The sequence below is a fragment of the Ammospiza caudacuta genome, chromosome 11 (assembly GCF_027887145.1).
Source record: "Ammospiza caudacuta isolate bAmmCau1 chromosome 11, bAmmCau1.pri, whole genome shotgun sequence".
NCBI lineage: Eukaryota > Metazoa > Chordata > Aves > Passeriformes > Passerellidae > Ammospiza > Ammospiza caudacuta.
The window spans coordinates 18,330,385-18,351,771 of NC_080603.1; the positions used below are offsets into that span (position 1 = coordinate 18,330,385).

The window sequence follows — 21,387 nt, forward strand, 5'->3', positions numbered from 1 at the left end:
ATAAAGTTAGTCTAGAAAAAGGTCTTAGCTGCCTAAAACCAGGCTTTTCATTAGCAACAACTATTCTTAGGCCTCTGGCACTATTTTGTAGTAAAGCTGCTTATTAAAGATTCAGCTCAGTGTTTTAGTTAAAGATTAAGCTTATAGGATGCATGTTGTTCTTTGATGAGTCTCCTGGGGTTTTTGGGTTGGGTTTGGTTTTTGGGTATTTTTCTTCTGTTTCCTTTGTTGTTCATGACCACTTTATTCTCAGCAGTTAAATTCCTCACATGAGTTATATTTTGGGTTTATTGTGCATCTTTCATATGCATAATTTTAAATTTTTGTTTGTTTGAATGTGAAATAAAGGCTGATTTTTTACTAATATTGGGGAAGTTTCAGCTCAGTGAACCCAGTGCACATTCTGTTTTAAAAAGTGAGACCTCTGTTTTCAAACACTTTTAAGTTACGCTGCTTGCTTGTGTGCTTTTGTTTCTCTGTGACATTATTTTAAGTTTTATTTTTTCTTTTTCTGTGTAGCATAAAGCCTCCTTAAGTCCTCAGAAACAAAGCCCAATGGATAGTGAGGTAAGAGTCCAGTAAGAGCACTAGTATGGATGTCAGCACTTAAATTCCTAGCTCTCCATCAGAGTTATCCTTATTGTGGAAAATACCTCAAAATTGGGTTATAGCATAGTTTTTTCACATACTATTAAGCCTTGGGTTGGGGTTTTTTAAATGGGCTCGGCCTAGAATTTTCTTCTGTTTGTGTAGATTGCCTGTCCAAGTGTGTTGCTTTATTATTTTTGTATGTTTTCCTATGTTCTCTGCAGAAAATATATTTCATATTCTATTCTAACCTGCTCCTTGTGAGCAGGGCAGTTTATGTTCTAACAGGAGTGTTCAGTCAGGTTACAGTGTTATAGTCATCCTTCACAAATCAGTTTTCTCCCAGTTTCCTGTTATTAGATCACCAGTTGTCCCAGAAATATTAAGCTTTAGAATTTTGAGGGTTGTCAGAAAAAGGAATAAATATTTTTATAAGTTTTTTATAGTTTTACAATAATGTAGTATTTATAATCAAAATCATGTTGTGATTTTTGATTATAAAGTCACTTGGTAGTGTTAATTAGATCAAAACTTTTAATATTATAACAAATATAATAGTTCTTTAGCAATGTTTTGCAGCTAACTCTTTTTGTTAGAAAATTAGCAAAACATGGGGTAATTGAAATAGTTTTTTGCTCCTTTTTCTTCTTAATGTTTTTCTGTTCTTAATTTATTCTTTTAAAAGGTCCTTTGTTCTACCAGAGTCAGCACTGTGAATGCATAGTGTTCTGTATTTGCTTGACACAACACAGAAAGCAGAATAATTGATTCCTTAAGTAATGTGACTGCTCTGTAGTTCCTGGGTCACGAGGCTGTGTGTTCCTACAGTTACAGACACTTCAGGGATTGTTTTAAAGAGCCTCACGGTGCTATAAGCAAGCAGTACATGTTCCAAAATGTCTGTCTGTTCACATACCATGTGTTTCTGACATTGTGTGTGTTTCTGACATTGCTCCATCTCTCCCACCTCCCAGTGTCCCTTTCCATCCAGAAGGTCTCAGCATACTGATGATAGTGCCTTGTTAGTGGTAAGATCCTGCACGTAATGGCCTTTTTCTGTGGCAGATTCTAGAGCATAGAAATGACAACATGTAATGATTGTCTCAGATTAGACCAACTCTTTTAGAGCTAATCTAAATAGCATAAAACATGACCACCTCCTTTGAAAAGTAGCTTAGCTGTGAACTACGATGTTACGAATGTGTTGACACTTTCGCTGTCAGACATTTGCTAATAATACAATGATGTTTTTCCACAAAATAATTAAAGTTTATATTTTGTTTGAGAGCAGAAGACAATTACTGATAGTAAAGAACAGTTTCTAAAATGAAGAATTCATCTCTAGTTGTTCTGGTTCGATTTCTTTGCCATTCAGCTTGCTTCCTAATTGATGTGCTCTTCAGTGGCAAGGAAGCAGTTTTAATGCTTAGTACAGCCTTCTGCTTTAACTTGTCTGTGTCCTGCACATGGGGGTTAGAAATACTTGGCACAAGAAAAAAAGTGTTCTACTTATGAATGCTACAAATCATTAAATACTCCTCATCCAGTTTTATTGTTTATTAGGGAAAATGTCTTAAAAATAATCTATTTTGAAGGCTTATCAAAAATAAAAACAAGTGTGCACATATTTCATGTTTTATGCTATTACTTCCTTTGTGGCATCTTAGCAATGTAGCAACTAAAAAATCTAATTAATGTCATAATCCGTGTCTAGAAAATTAAAAATACACCTGATTCGCCTGCTGTTGCATGACTGCATGCCTAGAATTTATTTTCTTGATTTATGTGCTTGCATTATCAGCCTAAATTTTCTTTAGGCAGTGCTCTTGGTTAGAGTGTCTCTCTCCTGAATGTGTTGGTCAAGGTATTTACTGTGTCTTTATTCAGACTTTTTGGGTTTTCTGCTTTTGTAAGACTAGTACTTTGTGGGTGAGGAAGAAAGCTTAAAATGTTAGAGAGAAATTTAATAATCATATGGCTGTTTAGAGAAATCACTATCAATGAGCATATTAAAATGTACTTTCATAGTTAAGTCATAAAAAGCAGTAGAACAGCAGTAGTTTGGATTGAGATGGTTCTCTTTTGTCAGTGAATTTGTCTTTGGAACATATTTGAAGATGCCTCTAGAAACCCCATTTCTATTTGATTTTGTGATCACATGACCTTTGTTGTAAATTAAGATACTGAATTTTCAGAAACTACATTGAAACTGGCTTCCTACATTGAAACAAACATTGCTGTTTGTTTCCTTTCTTGTCTTTAACCAAGTTACATCCTTTTACTTCACAAAAAGAGTGACCAGGCTGGCAGGGAAGGATTGAAAGCAATAATTTCTCTGCTCATTTTTCTTTTGGTTCCTCATATTTTTCAGCAGCACTAAATTATAATAGTATATGAAATGCAGGGGTTTGTGATCTGTAGCTGTCTTCTGTGGTGGAAATCCACCTGATAATCACTTATGCCAGGGCAGCTGTTTGTGGCTATTACTGTAACTGAAACATTAGGCCCATACTGGCTCATGAATTTGTTCCATTTTTTGTGTAAAGGTGAAAACAACAAGAAAATGGTCGTCAGATTGCTTTAAAAAATTATTAGAGTTTACATTGTTTTTACCTTTTTATATTCTGTTATGTTTCATTTGAAATTTCCCCTGTCCTTATATGTTTGAATTTTAGCTAGGTCTAATTTCTGAGGCCATAAGGAAAAGCTTTTAAAAGTACTAAATCTAATACGTAGCTAGAAAACAAGTAAAAAGCAATTAAAAGCAGAACTTCTATTTTACTACTTTACTCTTCTGACATTGTTACTGCTTTAACAAAAAATTACAGTTGTGAATCTCCTTTTTAAAATCTTTGGTATTTCTTTTGGTCATCTTTTTGTTGTCTTTAATCACTAATTAAAATTAAAATGTATTCATGTTGCACAGGTTACTCTGACCATTTCTTTCTGTTTATAAACAATGTCAGGACAGTTGGTTTGAAGTCCCAGAATGATTGCCCATACCTTGTGTGGGTGTTAATGGTTCCCTTTAGTTGTAGTTCCTCCTGCATACCTGTGATTTGAAGTGAGTCTGTCTGTAGAACTTCATTGCACACTGTGGATTTCTTTGGGTTGACCTGTGATGGATAACCAGACTAAAATGTTGTTAAAGAAGTGTAATCACTGGCCTCTCTGAAAAAATACAAGTTTTATGTTAGTCAGAACCTCTTGCTGTTCTCACAAGGATAGTTCCATTTGTTACAATGGATATTACTTTCAGAGCTGGTGTTAAGCTTTCAGACTTGGCTAATGACTTGGTTTCAGCCTTCATTGCTTCTAAATCTCATTTTCCTCCAAATAGTTTCTTGTTTTCTCCTACACTGTCCTTTACAATATTACTGCTGTCAAAAGGGGAAAAAACCCCAAAACAACCTCTCAAACTGCTGCTCAGTTTCTCTGTTGTGAAGCCCACAAGGTGCTTGAGAAGCATCAGGCAGCTGCTGTGACCTCATCCTCTCACAACCTTTGTGTCATTGCTGCCTTATGCTCCCTTCCTTGAGTTGTTTTATTGTTGTGGTCTCAAATGTAGCCTGAGTCTGTCACATTACTGTTAGCACATAGGATCTCTGAAACATCTGAAGTTAAGACTGCATTTAAGTTAAGCAACAGGGTGTTACAAATAATAATGGTTATGGGTAAAGTAAGCAGGACTTGACTTAGGCAGACTTGTACCATGGAGTTTTCTCTCAGACCTTTGCATTCATTTGTGTATTCAAATGTTTAATAACTGAATTCTCTTAAAATATCCTTATTTGGTTCATGCAGAGTTCTGGTTGGGCTCTCCTTTGGCACTCCCTGTATCTGCAGTTGTTTCTGGCACAGGGAAATTTTTGTGACTTCAGTGCTAGGCCTAAAGACTGCGTGCAGCATGTGCAGAGGGTGGTGTAAGTCTGAGCTGCAGCCTCCTAACTCCTTTGGTGTTGTGGCTGCCTTTTCTCACAGTCATTCTTTGCATCACTTCTTCCTTTCTTCCCTCTCTCTTTCCTCACTGTCCCTGACAGAATGGCTTTGAGCCTCTCTTTGTGTTTGAGATTGACAATAACACCAATACCATTAAAAGGAGGCCAGGCACTCGCAAACAGGTGAAGAGCATGCGGTGTGTTGGTGTTGTGATTGTCCCTCCTGTGCTGTGCTGTGTCCCCTTCCCTGTGCCCACTGCTGCCTGTGTGCATGGTGACCCCTTCTTCTTAATCTGTGTCAAGCTTGCCCTGCTCTGTTCATACAGGAATAAGCAGATACCTTGATGATACAGAGCACCTAGTTCTGATTTATTTTAATGTTCTCATGTGCTAGCTAATGTGTTGTCTAAGACAAGTGATACTTGAAACTCTTAAAAAAAATCCCACCATTTTGGCTCTGCCCTGTTCTGGACAAAGAGGCAATCTTGAGGATCAGCTGTAAGTCTCTACAGGGGCTAAAAACATTTGTGTTTAAGGCTTGCCCTGAGTGTAAACCTTCCCTTCTAGTCCTTCTGGCTGTGCTGGTCTGAAGTGGCAGAAAAGTTGCAAATGTTTTAAAAACTAACTCCCAAATGTATCTTTCCCTACGTGTAGAGTTTCCAGGTGTCATTTGATGTTCTTTCCTGTGCTGAACTGTCACTTTGCTATTTGAATGCTGTTTCAGAAAGCATAGTGAGCTATTCAGTCCTCAAATGTTGAAATTCTGATGGTGCTTTCAGTGAGACACAGGATTTGGCCTCCTAGATCTGCCTGTCAGTGACAGATGGGCACAACTACAGCCTCTGTTCTTTAAACAGGAAAAGTTATTTATTTGGCTGGGTTTGACACTGGTCATAATTGAAATGTGACTGCACTTTATTTATGGCAACACTGTAAATCCTGACACTGACATCTTCCCCAAGAGTGAGATTCTACCCACAGAACCTCATCTACTTCGTGGGTAATCACAAGGACCAGTTGTTAGTGTTTGTGGCAGATATAAACTGTGTATTACTGAGCCTCTTGTACATGGGTTTCCCTGATTTTTCAGACATGCATAACATCCTCAAAACACTAAAGAGGAAGCTGTTTATTTTTAGTGATTGCCTAGAATGGATCATTGTAGGGTAAAATTTCTTTTTTTTCTGATGGCGTAGATGTTACTAAAGAAGCTTTTGCCTCACTGACTGTTCTTAACTCTGTTTTTAATGTCACTGGATTATATGTAAAAGAAGTACTATACCTCCCAGAAAGTTCAGGAGGATAGGAAGGCTTTAAGTATAATTCAGCAAGTATTGATGTGCTGCTTGTTGAGTGTTTCTAAGAATGTGATTGTGATCACCTCTTCATTTTTACTTCCACCTTTATGTACCTGTCAGCTACTCACTAACTCTGCTACTGCCTTCTCTTTCTTTCTGCATTCAGTCACTCTCAGGGTTGAACCAAGAAAGCTGTGCTACTACCCTGCCTAGTGCCTCTACCTTCAGTCCTGTCAAGGTATCTCTTGCTATTATCATTCACCACTAGAGCCAACAAAAAAATCTTGGATCCGCACATCGGTTTAAACAGGTGTTAGTCTGTCCGCATCTAATCAAAAGTTCAGGTAGGGCATGAACCTGATTCCCCTGATTAAACTGTAGTGTGTATTACCTCATCTTAGCTTTAGGCTGTGTCTACAGGAGGCCTGATCCATAAAACATGGTAACCAATCTCTGCTCCAAGGGGTTCTTAGTTGTCTTTGATGTTGCTTTTTCTGTACAAGATCATTTACTCTTGATCAAGTTGAGTTCATCAAAAGTACACTTGTATTCTTTGCAGGTTTCTTTCTTTTCTGTGGAAACTGCTGTGCTGAATTCATTCCTCAGAAGAATTCATTAGTCTGTGTAAGCACTGTGATGAAACCACAGTGTGTTTGTTTCACTGGGGACAGATGTTCAGTAAATAGCAGTACTGCATCAGCAAGGTGTCAAAGAGGAGTGTCCTTGTCAGGGGTGCTGTATTGCCAGTTCTGCATGTTGTTTAATTCCTGTTTTTTGCTGTCCCCTTTGCAAAGAGCACTTCTCAGTTTGAGTTGGAAGGAAAAGTTAACAATGATCTGTCATTGCATAGTCAGGGCTGTTTCATCATTCCTTTTCCTAAGGAAAAAGAGCATTTGTATCATTTCTGTAAAAGAAAAAAACTTTGTCTTTGCAAAGATGAGACTTGGAAAACAACATACAGTGGTTTTTCTTATTTCTGGTTATTTTTCTGAAACACATTTTAGATGGATGGAGCTTTTCTTAAAACACAGCAAATTAAAATGTAGTCAAAGCTTTTCCAGATTAGGATCACTCATGCTCTTCTGCTTTTTTGTTCACAGAGTGATGACAGATCTACCATCTCCCCTGGCTCACCTACTGCTCAGACAGGTAACAGGGACAGGAAAAAAATTCTGAAAAATAAGATCAAAATGCCTGCTTGCTTATTTGTCCTATGAAGAAAGGGGAGCATCTGTTCCCACCTCTGTCTGTGGCACTGCTCTGTGTGAGAATTTACCCAGTTACTTGGGTCTCCTTAGAAAAACACAAGGGAAGAGACAAAAGGTATGAAGTATGTCCTTAGGCAGAGCACAGGGTTTGGCTGGTTTTGGCCTTCATAGAGACTTTGGCACACAGATGCATTCAGCAAGAGTGAGAACAGTTGTTGGAATTGGTATGTGGAATGTGCTTTGCATGCAAGTGTCCTTGGAAGTGCCTTTTCCTGCTCTGCTTTTATCATGCATGGCTGTAATTTATTTTGTCATCATTACATTAAAATTTTTGGTTTGTTCTTTTAATTACCACATTGCTGTACCCATTTCCTATTTAACTCTAACCATTTCCTTCTTCCTCCTTCCTTTCCTGTGCCTTTCCACATTTGTTTAGTCCACCTTTCCCCTCCATATCCTGGCCATGCAGCCCCGCCTTCCTATAGAAACCCTTCCCAGCGACCCGAGAGTTTCCTTTTCCGAGCAGCTGTCAGGGATGGAGCCAAGAAAGGTAGGTTATATAGCTCAGAAATCAGCTAGTTTTGCTACATTATGTTGACATCTGCATTACCTGGGGCTTGCAGTGTTTTGTTACCCCAGGTCTTTATCATCGAACTACTTCTAGAATTCCATTTGTAGACAGATGACATCAGATATGCTGTGAACAAACAGGGTTTTATTTGGAGCTGCCCAATATTCTTTTGTCATACCTGTACAAGTGTGAGAATTTGCTCATCCTGGTCTGCACTTAAACCTTTGCCACACAAGCCTTCTACAACTTGATAATTCTTGCATTGCCCAGTAGCCTGTAACAGAATTGCAATTTCTGGAGAAAGACAGAACTGTTTCAACATGTGGCAGAACTTTGTTGTCAACAGAAAGATCAGAATCTAAACAGTGAGGGAATTGTGTTGACATCATCATGTGTTGACATCCCTCATTTAGGTTGGTAGACCATTAATTGATTAATTATCAAAGGTAAGAAGGAGATTTGTGAAAAGGAATGTAACGTACCCATTCTGGAACTTTGTGTGCAGTGCAGTAGCAAACAACACAAAGCCAAACTGTGCTTAGTGATTTTCTTTCCTTCATGCTGCTGTTTTAGCTGTTGCTTCATCCTCTACCTGTGCCTTGTCTCCTGCTAATGATTCTGCAGACCCTCGAGTGAGACAGAACTCCAAGCAGCGGGAGGAGGAGCTGGAGCTGATAGAGCAGCTACGCAAGGTCAGTGCTGCCAGGAGCCAGAATGTGAACATAGCAGGAAATGCACTTTGTGACCCTGCTAAATCTGCCTTTGTCTTATGGACAAGTTTCACTGAACCAGTACAGGGCACAGTTGAACAAAATGAAATGGTGTGGTACAGTCTGTGCACTTCTTTCAGATGGGTGCAGTGGTGTTCACTTGGTTGTTTGTGGTAGGTAGAGTCAGCTTCAAATTCTATATAATAAATTATGTCAGGTCTTCTGTCTGGTGAACTCTGCTTTTATGTGTGTTTCCTTTCTTCCTTATCAGCTTTCACACTTGTAAGGAGCTCCCTGGAAAGTTGCCTTTACTGTCTCCTGTTAATGCCTTTTTTAAAATTCTTTTTGCTATAAAGCTGACAGATGAGCAGATGGAGTGCAGAGACTGCTGCCAGTCATGCTGCCATCTTGGTTTCCTCATGTGCTCTAGATCTGTCTGTTGATTGTTGCCTTATCCTTAGTTAAGTGCAGAACGCTTGAGCCACTAATGTTTCTAATATTTATGCTTTTTGTCTGCCCAGGGCACCACACTCCTGGTTTGTGCCCAGGTGCAATGACAATAAACAGGGATATTGGCAATGCCACAGGGCATTAAGGTACTGCCCTGCTTTGCCGCAGACTTATTTCTGCAGAGCATGAAGGGATTTCTTGTGGTGCTGTAATTAATTGTTAAATTTTCCCAATAAATAAGAATATATTTGCTGAAATTAATCTTAAAAGCCATAAGCATTCCAGATAGAAAAAAAAATTCTCTTTGGGGGGAAGATTTGAAGTAAAGACAGTCTCCTTTCTCTAAAGGAGAAAGGTAACTACCTTAGATAAAACTTGGTGGTGTTTGCAGACCCTCTCTTATGTTATCTCAGATTGCTTTCTATGTAGTCTGTCTCTTGTTCTGCTCCCCAGGTAAGCTTAATATTTTTTTTAATACTTAAATTTTGTACAGTATTACAAGTTGGTGATATTCACACAGCATTTAAAATTAGTTTGAAAGCCTAAATTGAATTTTTATTCATTCTCTTAAACAAATGCTAACTATTTTATTTTTAAAGGACTGCTTATGCCAAATAGTTCAGTTTTTACTTTAAAGGCTAAAATATTGTCTTGACTTTTGTTAATTGTGTTGTCCTCCAGCCCACAGACAATTATTTTCACTTCCTTTGGCAAAACCATTCTGTGAGAATATGTATGGTTAAAAATACTGTTCCTAGAGCCTGATTTCCATTATTTTTGCATAATGGTTGCATTAGTCCACCGTGCTGTACAATGAAAGCTGTTCTTCGTTGAACTCAGTTGCTCCCAGGCTGCGGCCAGCCCTGGCCACAGTAATGCACAGGCTTTCCTTGGGGTTATTCAGCCAGCTGGTTGGCAGTGCCATGAGGACAGACAGAGTTGTGATGCAGGAACTGTGCAGAGTTCCTGCAGGAGCTCTGAGCCCCCTGTGTGTCCCTGTTGGTGTCCCACAGAACATCGAGTCGCGGCTGAAGGTGTCCCTGCCCAGCGACCTCGGCGCGGCTCTCACCGACGGCGTCGTCCTGTGCCACTTGGCCAACCACGTGCGGCCCCGCTCTGTCCCCAGCATCCACGTGCCCTCGCCTGCAGTTGTAAGTGTGCAGCAGTGACTCTGCTTTATGGCTGCCCACAGGGATAGCCTGCAAAGCCCTGTCATCCCGACAGGCACTAAAGTCAGCATTCTCCTCGGTGAATGTACGTGACAAAAAATAACCATCTGTGCTGTTTAAAAAAGGTCTGTAGTGTCACTAAATGAAACTCTGTTTGGGTTTGTTTCATTTAAAGGAAATTACTTGTAACAGCTTGTAAGCAAATGTTAACATTTTCATGTGCTCCTGAAGCACATGAACTTCAAAATTAGTGAAACACGAGACAATTGGGCATGAAAACTAAAATAGGATATTTTAAAAGATCAAAATGACTGAGAAGTTCAGGAAAACATAACAACAAGTAGGATCCCACTACACAAGACAGTGAAACCAGGCAGAGACCAAGTTGAGTCTTGTGTCCACAGCACTACAAATTCCTGTGCTTAGGAATTTTAGCAGAACACAGTCAGGATACTTGGAGAACAGCATCTCCTGGAACAAAACGAATCCTGTCATACCTTTGTGATAACAGGAAAAAAAGTGGCTTTGTCAGGGGACTGTTGAGAGCAGGGAAGTATTGCAGTCTGTTTGGTAGGGAAAGCACAGAATTAGAGAAAGGTCAAAATCTGTGAGATACCAACAGATTATTTATCCAGTTTGTGTTTGTGGAAGTCAGAAAGTTCAGTGAAAATATTTAGGATCAGCTACTTGAAGGTAATATGGACAGGCAGATTGCTTGTTGTGCACCTTTAAAATTGTATGTATAAGGAAAAAAAAAAACAGAGATTGTTCCTTGGGGAAGAAGTTGAAACATGCACATAGTCTTCACTTATCCTTCTTTTGGAGTGAGTCTTCATGTTGATTGGAATCTGAACTGGCACTTTCAGGGCTACCAAGTGTGTCATTGTGTCCCTGAGACTCAATGTGACCAGGCAGATGGCCCTGTTATTTTGAGAACAACTGAGCTGGACACACCAACACTTTAGGCAGATTGTGGGATCATTCTAAGCAAAGGCAGGGAGCCCACTGCTCAGGAGACTTGCATCAGTGAGATCTTTTCAATGGCCTGGTTTGATGTGCAGCTGAATGTTCTGTGTTAGGAATTAAATTGTGGCTTTGTCATGTGAATCCCAAAGAAGAGGCAGCCTGGAGTCTCGTGGCTCCAGGAGCAGAAGAGGCATCACATCATGCCCAGGCACAGGGTGATCTTTGTGCTCACTTGGTCCTTTGGGAGAAAGAAGCCAGTGCTGGCTTTAACCTGCTTCCTTGGTGGGGAGCACAGCACAGGAAGGGGACAGAGGAAACCCCATCACTTAGAGAAGGGTTGAACACCTGGAGGCTACTGCCTGCTGCTCCAAAGCATGTTCATAGGAGCAGGGACCTTGTGTCTCTTGAACCAGAAGAGAATAAGCTTTGAGAGCAGGAACAAGACAGAGCCTGTGCTGTGGTATGTCTGAAGAGGTGTGAAAACTGACTGCAGAAAAAAACCTCAGTTGAAAAAATGCCAGTGAGTGCAATTCAGACTGCTCCATTAAATAAATCTACAACAGACTGACAAGCAGCAAGCTTCACTTCCAGTTTTCTGGCATTATTTTTTTATTTCCTCTAGCCTTTATTTTTTTACCTCTTTGTTAATTGAAATATGGTTTGATATTTATATAGTTTTGCATTATAGTAATCCAAAACAGATTCTAGATTGCTTTATGTCATGAAATTGGTCTGAAATCACAGCATGCAAGCCATGGATGTGCATTTCATCAAAAGGCATTTTTAAAATGATTATAATGTAGTCACTAAAAGTGTTAGCCAGTTTTATATAACACTGTGTATATAAATATTGCAGGGCTTAGAACTGTCCTTTTTTAAAAATCATCCAGCATTCATAACTTAGCTTTTCATAAAACAGTTTTGAAAACTGGGATGGTTTTCTAAGAAAAGCAAACTTCAGCAGAGCCTGCTTTGAATTAGACGAGCTTATGTCAGCGCAGTGTTTTTGGCAAAGAGATTTATTAAGAGTTTTATTTAAATAAAATGTAAAATCTTTTAAAACCTTGCCAGTTAAGAACACTGTATGCCTTTGCTTTTTTGCAGCCTAAACTTACAATGGCAAAATGCAGACGAAACGTAGAGAATTTCTTGGAAGCTTGCAGAAGGATTGGAGTGCCTCAGGTATGTATTTCTGATGTCCTGATATGTTTTAGATGCATTTTTGCTGGTGCTTCAGAAAATAAAACTTTCTTTGGAATATTGGATTAAAACAAAATAATTAAAAGTTTAAAAGGTTCAGGAACAAGCTGTCCTGCAGTATAGATCAGACTTACCTTGCATGGTCTTCCAGAGCAAAATGAAGCCAGGTACAGTTTATCAGAGTGTAGTATATAGATTTTATATTTCAATATAGATTCACTTAAATACTGTACATCAAATTCATAACAGCTGATGGACTTTGAGTCTGCCTTTAGAACTGGCAGGTTCTATAAAACCAGTTACATTTTCTCAATATTAGGTATGTGACAGCTTAAAAGTAGGATAAAATCTGGATGATGGTTTGCATGTCTTTTTTTTAATCCCAAAGCTTTTCATGTTCCTTCCCAATAATTCTCTTACATAAATGTCTTTACTGTCTTACCATCAAGTCACAGAATTATTGGCCTTTCTCTGATGGTAGCTGTCTTGCATAGTTCCTACTTTTGTTATGTACCAATGGTAGAAGTCTGTCTTCCTTGTCCCCCTTTTGAAACTGGTAAGATCTAGGAGGTGGACACATAATAAATAGTCCATCTTATCCTGTTGGTCCCAGTTATCCTGTTTTATGCTGTCCTGTCCTTTGCACTTTGTCTTATTCAGCAGCTCTCTCAATACAAATAGTTTTAATATATTTTTCCTTATTTCCCTTCCAGTGCACTAATCAATTTGGGATTTTACATTGCTGAGCATTGGTGTTTCTGTTGTAGGTGCTGGTTTCTTTTATATTCTGAGAGAGAGAAGTAGACCCCATGACTCAATTCCCAGCTACATCTAAAGTCAGTTCTTGAGTCAGTCATGCAGGATTTTCTGGTGTTTTCAGATCACTTGCAGACATTTGAGCCACTGGGATTTTAGGATGACTTATTTATTGAGCTGCCTGGCAGTTTCACATGACTCAGTGGTGAATTGTGTTAGAAGGGGCTTGGGAGTTGTAAGTGATCCTTAATGCTGGGAGATCCTGCACTGCTTTGTCCCCTAAAAACCTTTGGACTTTCAATCCCAGCAGAACTGCACAATATAAATTCATCTGGGGCATTGTGCAATTCCATCCCAGCTTCCCTATTTATAGCTCCCTCAAGCATGAAGATGTCATTTTTATGGGATTGCAGTACAAAGAACATCACTGGAATGACCCACAATCAAAACCAAACAAACACAAAGGCCAATCAAGAAAAAGTCCCCTGTAAACCCAGGCTGCTCCATCTGCTACCCCTGCTGTGCAGGGCCCTCCTGTTTTTCTCATATATCTTGTTTTAATCTGAAAGAGTTCAAGGAGTTCTCCCTGGGAAAACTTAGTAAAATACCCTCCTTGAACCCGGAGCTGCTCTCACATGTCTGTATTACATCTCTGCTGAGTTGTGAACATAAGATACCTGTATGGTACCAGAATGGCATGGCAGCCTGGTATGTTTTTCTTGAAAAGTTACTTGAAGGTTTTTCATTTCATTTCCATTCTAATCACAAAAATAATAGGCTTTCTGAAAGCATGGATCCGTGGACAAATACTTGCCTTTTAAGGGGAAGGCTACTTTCAGAAAGGGCTAATTACAGGCACCACAGCAGAGCAGCAATTTCCTTAGGACTTTGGTGGTTTTAAAGCCCTTGGATCAAAGGAAACCCTCAGCTGAACAGGTTGATCCATGCATCTAGATTTCACTGATTATTAGCAGTTACCTGTGGGAAAGGGAGACGAGAGACACACAATGGGAATACTTACAGAACTCTTAAACTCTAATTAGTAATAGATATTTCTGCAGGATGCTGCATTCAGGCATCAGTTACACATAAATTATTCCTTGTCCTGCTGTTTTCATTAAGTTACATGTGGAGGCTGAACTGTGGTGAGTACTCAATGCCAGCAGCATCTCAGATACCTGTAACCTCTTCACTTCCAGAGAAAAGTGGGTTTCTCTAAGGCTTGTGTAAACTGCTGTTTTTAACAAGGAATAATTACATGTGGGAGCGCTGGAGAGGTGACAGGCACCTCACTGCACACTAAACACTGACATTGAGTTCTTTGCAATGGGAGTCCTGCAGATTTCTGTGTGAGAATTAACCAGCTGTGATGTGCTTCTCAAATGTGTAGGTTGTATTTGAGATGTCTGATAACTGCTTCGTGGATGTTGCTATGGCTAACTGACTGACCTTTTTTTTCTGTCTGTTTTCCCTTCCTGCTCACACACTCTGGACAGGACAATCTTTGTTCCCCTTCTGACATTCTCCAGCTAAACCTCAGCGTTAAAAGAACAGTTGAGACTCTTCTTTCCCTGGGGACAGATTCAGAAGAATCCAGTCTTGTGTCCCTTTCCGTTCAGCTCTGGGGCTTTGTGGTGTTTTACTGTACTCTAATGCTAACGCTCTGTATGTTCTATCGCTGGGTCTTTTTCCTCTAGTGAAGGATAGTGGTGCTGCTTCCTCCCTCCATCACTCCAGTGCTTGGGAACAGATTGTGGGCTTTGCCAAGCCTGTGTGTATGAAGTGCTTTGTTTCCCACGGAGGGGACAGAGGTGACAAGTACAAAGTACAAACACGTTGGTGCACCCACAGCACTGTCCGTGACCCAATTCCCATTGGTATTTGCTGTGGCACGTTGAGCAGATGAAATGCCTTCCAAGGGAGGGAGGAGCTGCTGTCCCTGGGCTCCAGCAAGGGCTGAGGGCAGGACATGTGGTGCATGCTGGAGTCTGCTGACCAGTGGTGTAGTGAAAACTGCAGTGTCAGTTTGTGCCTCTGTTCCCCCATCTGTGTAATGGGAAATGCAACCACTTTGGTAAACTGCTTGAGGATTATCTGATGAAAAATGTTAAACAATGTGAAGTATTTTTTTCAATGTCAATGTTCTTGATGTGATCTCACAGTCTTAGGAGACATGGTCTGGTGTCATCCACAGAACTTTCAAACTGGTTTGTTTTTTTTACCCCCAGTCCTTTATCCTACTTCTAAGAGCATTTGATTTCTCAAATTTATAGACTCTACTGTATTACTTCGATTCAGGATTTTCAAAACAACTGTCAATGAATCCTGAGCTACTTGAACATTATAACAGTTTCAAGCAGAACAATTTCAGAGAAATTAAGCTCTTCAACAGCTTTAAGAGAAAAGTTTTCTGTCAGAGAAAGAAAAATCTTTATGATCCTGTCAGGTGCTACAGAATGTCACAGCATTTTACTGTGATCTGGATAAGACCAAAAACTTGTTGAATTTTCCCTTGATCTTGGGCACTCCAACCCAAGCTTGTTCCATGCTTATTCCCTTCTTCCTCTTATCCTGTCATTTTCAGAAACACTTGTATCGTGCAATTGCACAAACATAAGGCCCAGCTGCACAAGCACTCTTCACTGTTTTACAAAACTCAGGTAGTCTTCCATAAAGCTTCACAGCCTTTCCCTCCCCAGGGAAAGCACCCTGGTGCTTTAATGCTTTAATGTCTCAGGGACACCTCAGAACTTCAGGGCACTCCCCATGTGTGTAACAGACCATGTCTCCTCAGAGTGGGGATCCATTCAGGGAGCTCTGCTCAGACACCAGTCACAGGTAAGTGTTCAGGAAATGGCTGTTCCAAATCTGTCTTCAATAAATTTTGTTATATCTGCAAGTGCAGTAAATGGCTTGGAAGCCCAGTGCAAGTGGTGTTGGTATTCCAGCCATATCCTGGAACACCTCTGAAGCACAGTTTAAGGTACACAGGAGTTCAGTTGCAAATGTGGTCACTACCAGTAAAAATGTGTTATGTGTATGTGGGTCTCACAAGCTTTTGTACCATGAAGTGAGTTTTTATCAAAGGAGCAAGTAAGAGCTGCTGCCTTCTGTCCAAGTCACACAAAGTGTTCTGTCCAAGCCAAATATCACTGAGTAAAGAAGGGACTTTTGACAGGGGGAGATTGTTTTACTTTTAAGTAAGCTATTTTTGCACTGCTTACTGGTATGAACTAAAATGAACTCAGTTCCTGTGTTTTTTAACCTCTAATGAACACTGTGATAAAAGCTACAAGGGGTTTTACACTAACAGTGCCTTCCAGTTTTTAAATTTTGTCATTACTGTCTGCAGTATGGAGTCATTCCAAAGCTTTTCCCCCCTTATCTGTTTGCATACATAAGAAAAAGATAAGGCATATTTACTCAAGTTTACAAGTATTTTCTCAAAAAGCACACTTTTTTCAAAGTAATATCTGTTTGCTGGAAGAAAAATGTATTTTAGCCTGAGCATATGGCTTTCTCTGAGAATTGCAGTCGGGGCTCACTTGTTTTCTCTCTGCTCGGAGCTTTGAGGGAGGAGTGTTGGCTGCCACTGTTTGTGCTGAAGGATTTCTTTAACCTCAAAAATCAGTAAAGACTCAAGGAGTGGAGAAATGCCAGTTGATGTGGAAATGACACATGAAAAATAGTCTCTGTAGCTGTATAGGAAGGACACACTTGGGTTATTTTCTGCGGATACAGAGAACTGTTGGACATGTATCCTGACTGTTGTGGAGTGAGGATGGCCAGGAGGTGCCAAGGACCTTCTGTAGGATGAGGCTTTAAATACATCTTAGACTGAGAATAGCACAACTGTTAATAAACACTTTGAAACCTCTTTTTGCATGTTGTGTGTTACTGTTACTCCTCAGGATGATTTTGGGGGGCACTTTGGGGAGGTGAGTGAGTGACAGTGGCTCATTTCCCTCATCAGGGCTTCCCTCAGGGCTGTAGCTGAACAGGCTTGACCCAGCAGGGCTCTCTCCAGAAGGTGATTTGGGAAGGAAGCTGTGGTTCCTCTCCTGCTGTGTTATAGCACATTGATCATATTGAAGCAACCCCCTCGTGAAGTCCATCTACTTTGGTTTCATAAACTGCTGCCATCTCAATGTGGGCAGAGATGGAGGACAATTTGCTATTCCCCTTTCCTCCCACAATCCTTTTTCAAATTCTTATTTATAGAGTTTTTTATTAAAAGAACACAAGAGATTAGCCCAAGGCCACCTTTCTTGAGTAGTCAAGGTCATGGTTCCTTTGTCACAAGCAGAAATCTCATGTCCTACCCCTATGTGTGTGTGCTGCCTGTCCATAACATTTCATATTTCAGTCACTTTTTGCTTAATTTTTTTTTTCTTTTCAGTTGAGTGGTTTTCATCCATTTTGTTTTTTGTCTTTGTTTTGTTCCCCATTCAGGAGCAATTATGTTTGCCTCTGCATATTTTAGAAGAGAAGGGTTTGACACAGGTAGCTGTGACTGTGCAGGCGCTCCTGGAGCTGGCACCCCCAAAGCAGCAGCCACTGCACCACTTGTCTGCTGTGTAGAGACCTCCGGGACCTTTTGGGTTACCTTGGCTAAGCAGAAGGACCTGAAGACTTTACTGCCCATGCAGTGCATCCAAACACACAGAGCTCTGTTCTAAGGAAATGAGTTTCCGTGATTCCTGACAGGAATGTTTTACTTCATTTCTCCATTTTTTTTGGAGATCACAACAGTTTCCAGGAACATTTTTATTACCAATATTTTTGCCCCTTATTTAAAAAATGAGAGGTCATTGGGAGGAGGGCAGGGAATTCTAGTGGCTGGCTGTTGGAGCCAGCTGTAGAAATGGACCTTGCAGGATGAAGAAATGGGTTTAGAGTCTGGAAAGCAATTCCCAGGGGAATTTGTAAAAAGAAAAAAGAAAAGGTGTTGCTGTAGTGGGCACACAGGGAATTAAATTATTTCCTTATCCACAGGGTGCAAAGAAATGGAGTTTCTTTGCCTCCAAAGAAAGAATGGCTATTTCTATTATAATATTTTTTAAATTGCATCACACAATCTTAACCTGCAGTGTTTGATAACACGGTCAAACTTCACACAGCTGTCACTTGCCTTGGTAGGTCCTCATCACTAAAAGTTGAAGAAAAAAAACACTTTCCTTTTCCCCAAGTAATTTTTCTCCAGTGGAAAAATTACTGCATGTTTTTTCTGCCAGAAACACCTTAGTAAAAGATACTAAGTCAGATCTGTTCAAATGGGATTAATCCCATCAGCATTCTTGCTGGGTTCACTTTCTGTTTGGGTTTTAACATGTCTTTATCTGAACTCTTTTCCAACAGCAATGGAGGGAGGTTCCCCTGTCCTCACATCCCCTTCTGGTGGTTTTGTGGGATCACCAGAATCCCGTGCATTTCCCTGCAGTGGGAACAGTGCCAGCCTGCCCTGCTGGTCATTAGAAGTCTCCCAGCTAACACATTTACGAGGGGCTGAAGCATCCCCTGCAGGCACAGCATGGATCATGTTAAGAGCACAGTTCTCAAGTTCCCCAGGTGGGCTGGCTGTTGTCAGAGCAGCTCTGTGCTAAGGCAGCTCTGAAGGGTTAGGCAAGGCTTTCAATAAAGCCCTTTATTAGTTGGAGTTTATGTACAGAGATGTGCTGGTTTTACAGAACTGCTGTTACTTGATTCCTCTTTCCATAAGATAATAATGGAAATTCACAGTACAGAAGTGGGAGAGGCAGCTGACAAATTTTGCATTTTCCTGGAAAGCTGATGTGCAAAATAAAGACAGGTCTCTGTGCTCTGGTCCTAGTGACAAGGCCAAGCTCGCTACCAGACCAGTTAACAATTCTTTTCCCCCTTGCCCCCCCAGAAGGCCTCAGAAAATCCAGTTTCCACCTATGTGGTTCCTTTGTCCCTGAACATAATGCTACTAATACATGGTACATGGTCTGAAAGCAACTCCAGGCATCAGCCATATTCTGTCTGGCATATATTTGAAGCAGAGTACACTGAGAGGATTTTATGCAGATAAAGGAAGAAGAAATGGAAACAAATTAGCTAGAAGTCATTTTTGTAGAAGTAAAACCTGCTGTGGGAGTGCCAAGGACTGGTCTTAGCTGCATTTTCCCTTTTGAGTTGCAGTTTTGTTTCCATTTTGTTTTGCTTCATGTATTTCTTTCAAGGGCTGTTGTGGTGATTGCTGACTCCCCTATTTCTCATAATTATTCCAGTTGCTTCTTACTGGCATTGGTTGGTAACATTTCAAGTGAAGAACACCTGGGAGGTGTTTAAGAGTGCCCAGCTGCAAAGAGAAACTTCCTCATGCTGGGCAAATGCAGCACCCTGTGCCCTGCAGGGAATGGAGGTGCCAGGAACTCGCAGTACCCACAGGAAGAGCAGCTCCACACGGGCATTCTCACCCCCTTAAGTGGTTTTTGTGTTTCACTTGATGCCATTGGTGAGGAACCTTGGTCATTCCCACAGGGTTACACAGAGGTGTCTGAAGTTGCTGCTGTTTGCTGGGAGGAAGATGCTGCCACTCACAGGCAACACCACAGACTCAGTCAGAGTGTTCCTGGTGTGTTTGTCTCTGCACGTAATTTGAGAGGGAGGGAGGCACTGACTTCATCTTGGTGTCCAGCATTGGGTCACCTGTTGTTACAGGGACAGTTGCATTTACCAGCACACCCATCATGGGCTGTTTAAATACCCCTGTTTGAAGAAAACCATTCCCTTCATGAACTGCAAAGGTGTGGTGATTGCTCCAGCACTTAAGGAAAGTGAAACTTAACAGTATTCAGGTTGGTGGAAATTTTGTCATTTAATTAACAGTAGTTTTTATTGGGGTGAGGGCTTGAGTGTGGCCTGCAAGAAAGAGCCATTTCCTATTGCCATGTGTGGCTCATGGCCACCTGTGGCTGAGGCCAGGCAGGCAGAAGGTCCCTGGCACCAGGGACTTTGTTGTGAGCAACATTCACTCTGGAGTTTCAGTGTAGGTAATTGTGTTAGTTTGACATTTGTAATCTTAGGTTTTCAGGATGGCAAGCACTAAACCTTGTCCAGATGCTTAGGACAAAAATCCAAACCTGAAGTTTCATCATGCAGTTTATTTAATGTGTTATACCAAACCCACTTCAGTTCTCTCTTGCAGAATGGGTTGGGATTTTTCAGTGTAGTTACGTGCAATTTTTGTTGTAGCCCATGAAAAGAGTATTTGAAAGAAAACATGTATAAAGTTCTATTCTGTGTGTTAAAGCAAAGAAGAGATGCTCTTTCCTCTTTGGGGCATTTGTGCTGGAGGATGTGGGAGGGATCCACCTCAGTGTTCTGTGCTGCTGGTGTTCCTGCACTGACTCCATGGTGCCACACTCCATCCTCAAACCTGACGAGCCCTGGGCACTGCCTGAGGCTCTGCAAGGTCACACACTCCAGGTGGAGCAGCCCAGGCACTCAGGAGCCCCTGATGGCACTGGGGGGCCAGGGCAGAGCAGCTGGGGGTTCCCCTTAGAAGGAAAGGCTTTTGTAAAGGCCCTGCCCCCTGCTTAAATCCACCAGGGACAACTCTGCACAGCACCAGGGCACGTCTCTTGTTCTTGGTAGCAGCAGGATGGCAAATGGTATTCTTACCCCTTTATGACTATAAATGGTTCTTTGAAAAACTGTTTTAGAAACAGAGGACTTGTAAGGTGAATTTGGACATCAGAAAATTCTTTTGTATAGATATTGTGATGTTCTACAAAGTGATCTAATTTTGTTACTTCTGAAAACAGTGTAAACGTGTAAGTAACAGAGTAAAGGATTTTAAAGCTACATCCCATGCTGTATGTCTGTAAATACATTCCATCATTTCTGTTACATATAAATGTGTCTGAATATTGTATATTTTAAATTGCCTGTATTCTGCCAGTAGTGTGAACTTCTAGCACATTGGTAATATAAAAGGAAACCATGGGTATTTGAAATAAAGTTTTAAAACTTACATGAATTGCAGTATTTCTTCTTGCTGTTTTTCTCTTGCACCAAGGAATGTCCCATCCTCTGTGTCAGGTGTTTATTCCCCTTTCACATCATCCCAGTTCGCATTAGATGGACCTGCTTTGATTTTCTCTTTTTCATCGTTAACCAGGACAGGAAAATCACAGTATTTTTACACATATTTTGCAGCCACATCAGAAGGTTTTTCTTAGGTATTTTTAGCCTTCCCAGAGACTGATTTTGTACAGAATCCTTTGCTCATATATCCACAGCTCCTTGTTTTTTCCTTGGTCAGAAGGTACATGGAGCTGTTCTGTCTGTGCACTGACACTGTGCAGGACTGTGGCAATGGAAACCTGCATGCTCTGACTGCACTTGTGTTTACACTGCAGACTTGCCCATGTTCTCCCTGCTGACCTGATGCCAGAGCTGGAGGCATGGAGAGCAGAGAGAGAGCCCAGCTGGGGCTGCCTCAGCCTCTCCACCTAACACAGAGCCACAGCCAGTGCTTTGGGGGCAGCAGAGGAGGTTCTGGGTG

General features: G+C 40.8%; 1 protein-coding gene across 1 annotated transcript in view; it reads left to right on the forward strand.

The window, feature by feature from the left end:
* Positions 1-16,667, forward strand: part of LRCH3 (leucine rich repeats and calponin homology domain containing 3) — a 56,927-nt gene extending 40,260 nt beyond the window's left edge. The window contains exons 14-23 of the mRNA XM_058812207.1: positions 520-567; positions 1,563-1,616; positions 4,629-4,709; positions 5,991-6,062; positions 6,925-6,973; positions 7,469-7,582; positions 8,177-8,295; positions 9,777-9,914; positions 12,003-12,080; positions 14,351-16,667. Coding sequence (XP_058668190.1) covers positions 520-567; positions 1,563-1,616; positions 4,629-4,709; positions 5,991-6,062; positions 6,925-6,973; positions 7,469-7,582; positions 8,177-8,295; positions 9,777-9,914; positions 12,003-12,080; positions 14,351-14,551 — 954 coding nt within the window. The 3' untranslated portion in view covers positions 14,552-16,667. The remainder of the gene's footprint in view (positions 1-519; positions 568-1,562; positions 1,617-4,628; positions 4,710-5,990; positions 6,063-6,924; positions 6,974-7,468; positions 7,583-8,176; positions 8,296-9,776; positions 9,915-12,002; positions 12,081-14,350) is intronic.
* The last annotated feature ends 4,720 nt before the right edge of the window (positions 16,668-21,387 follow it).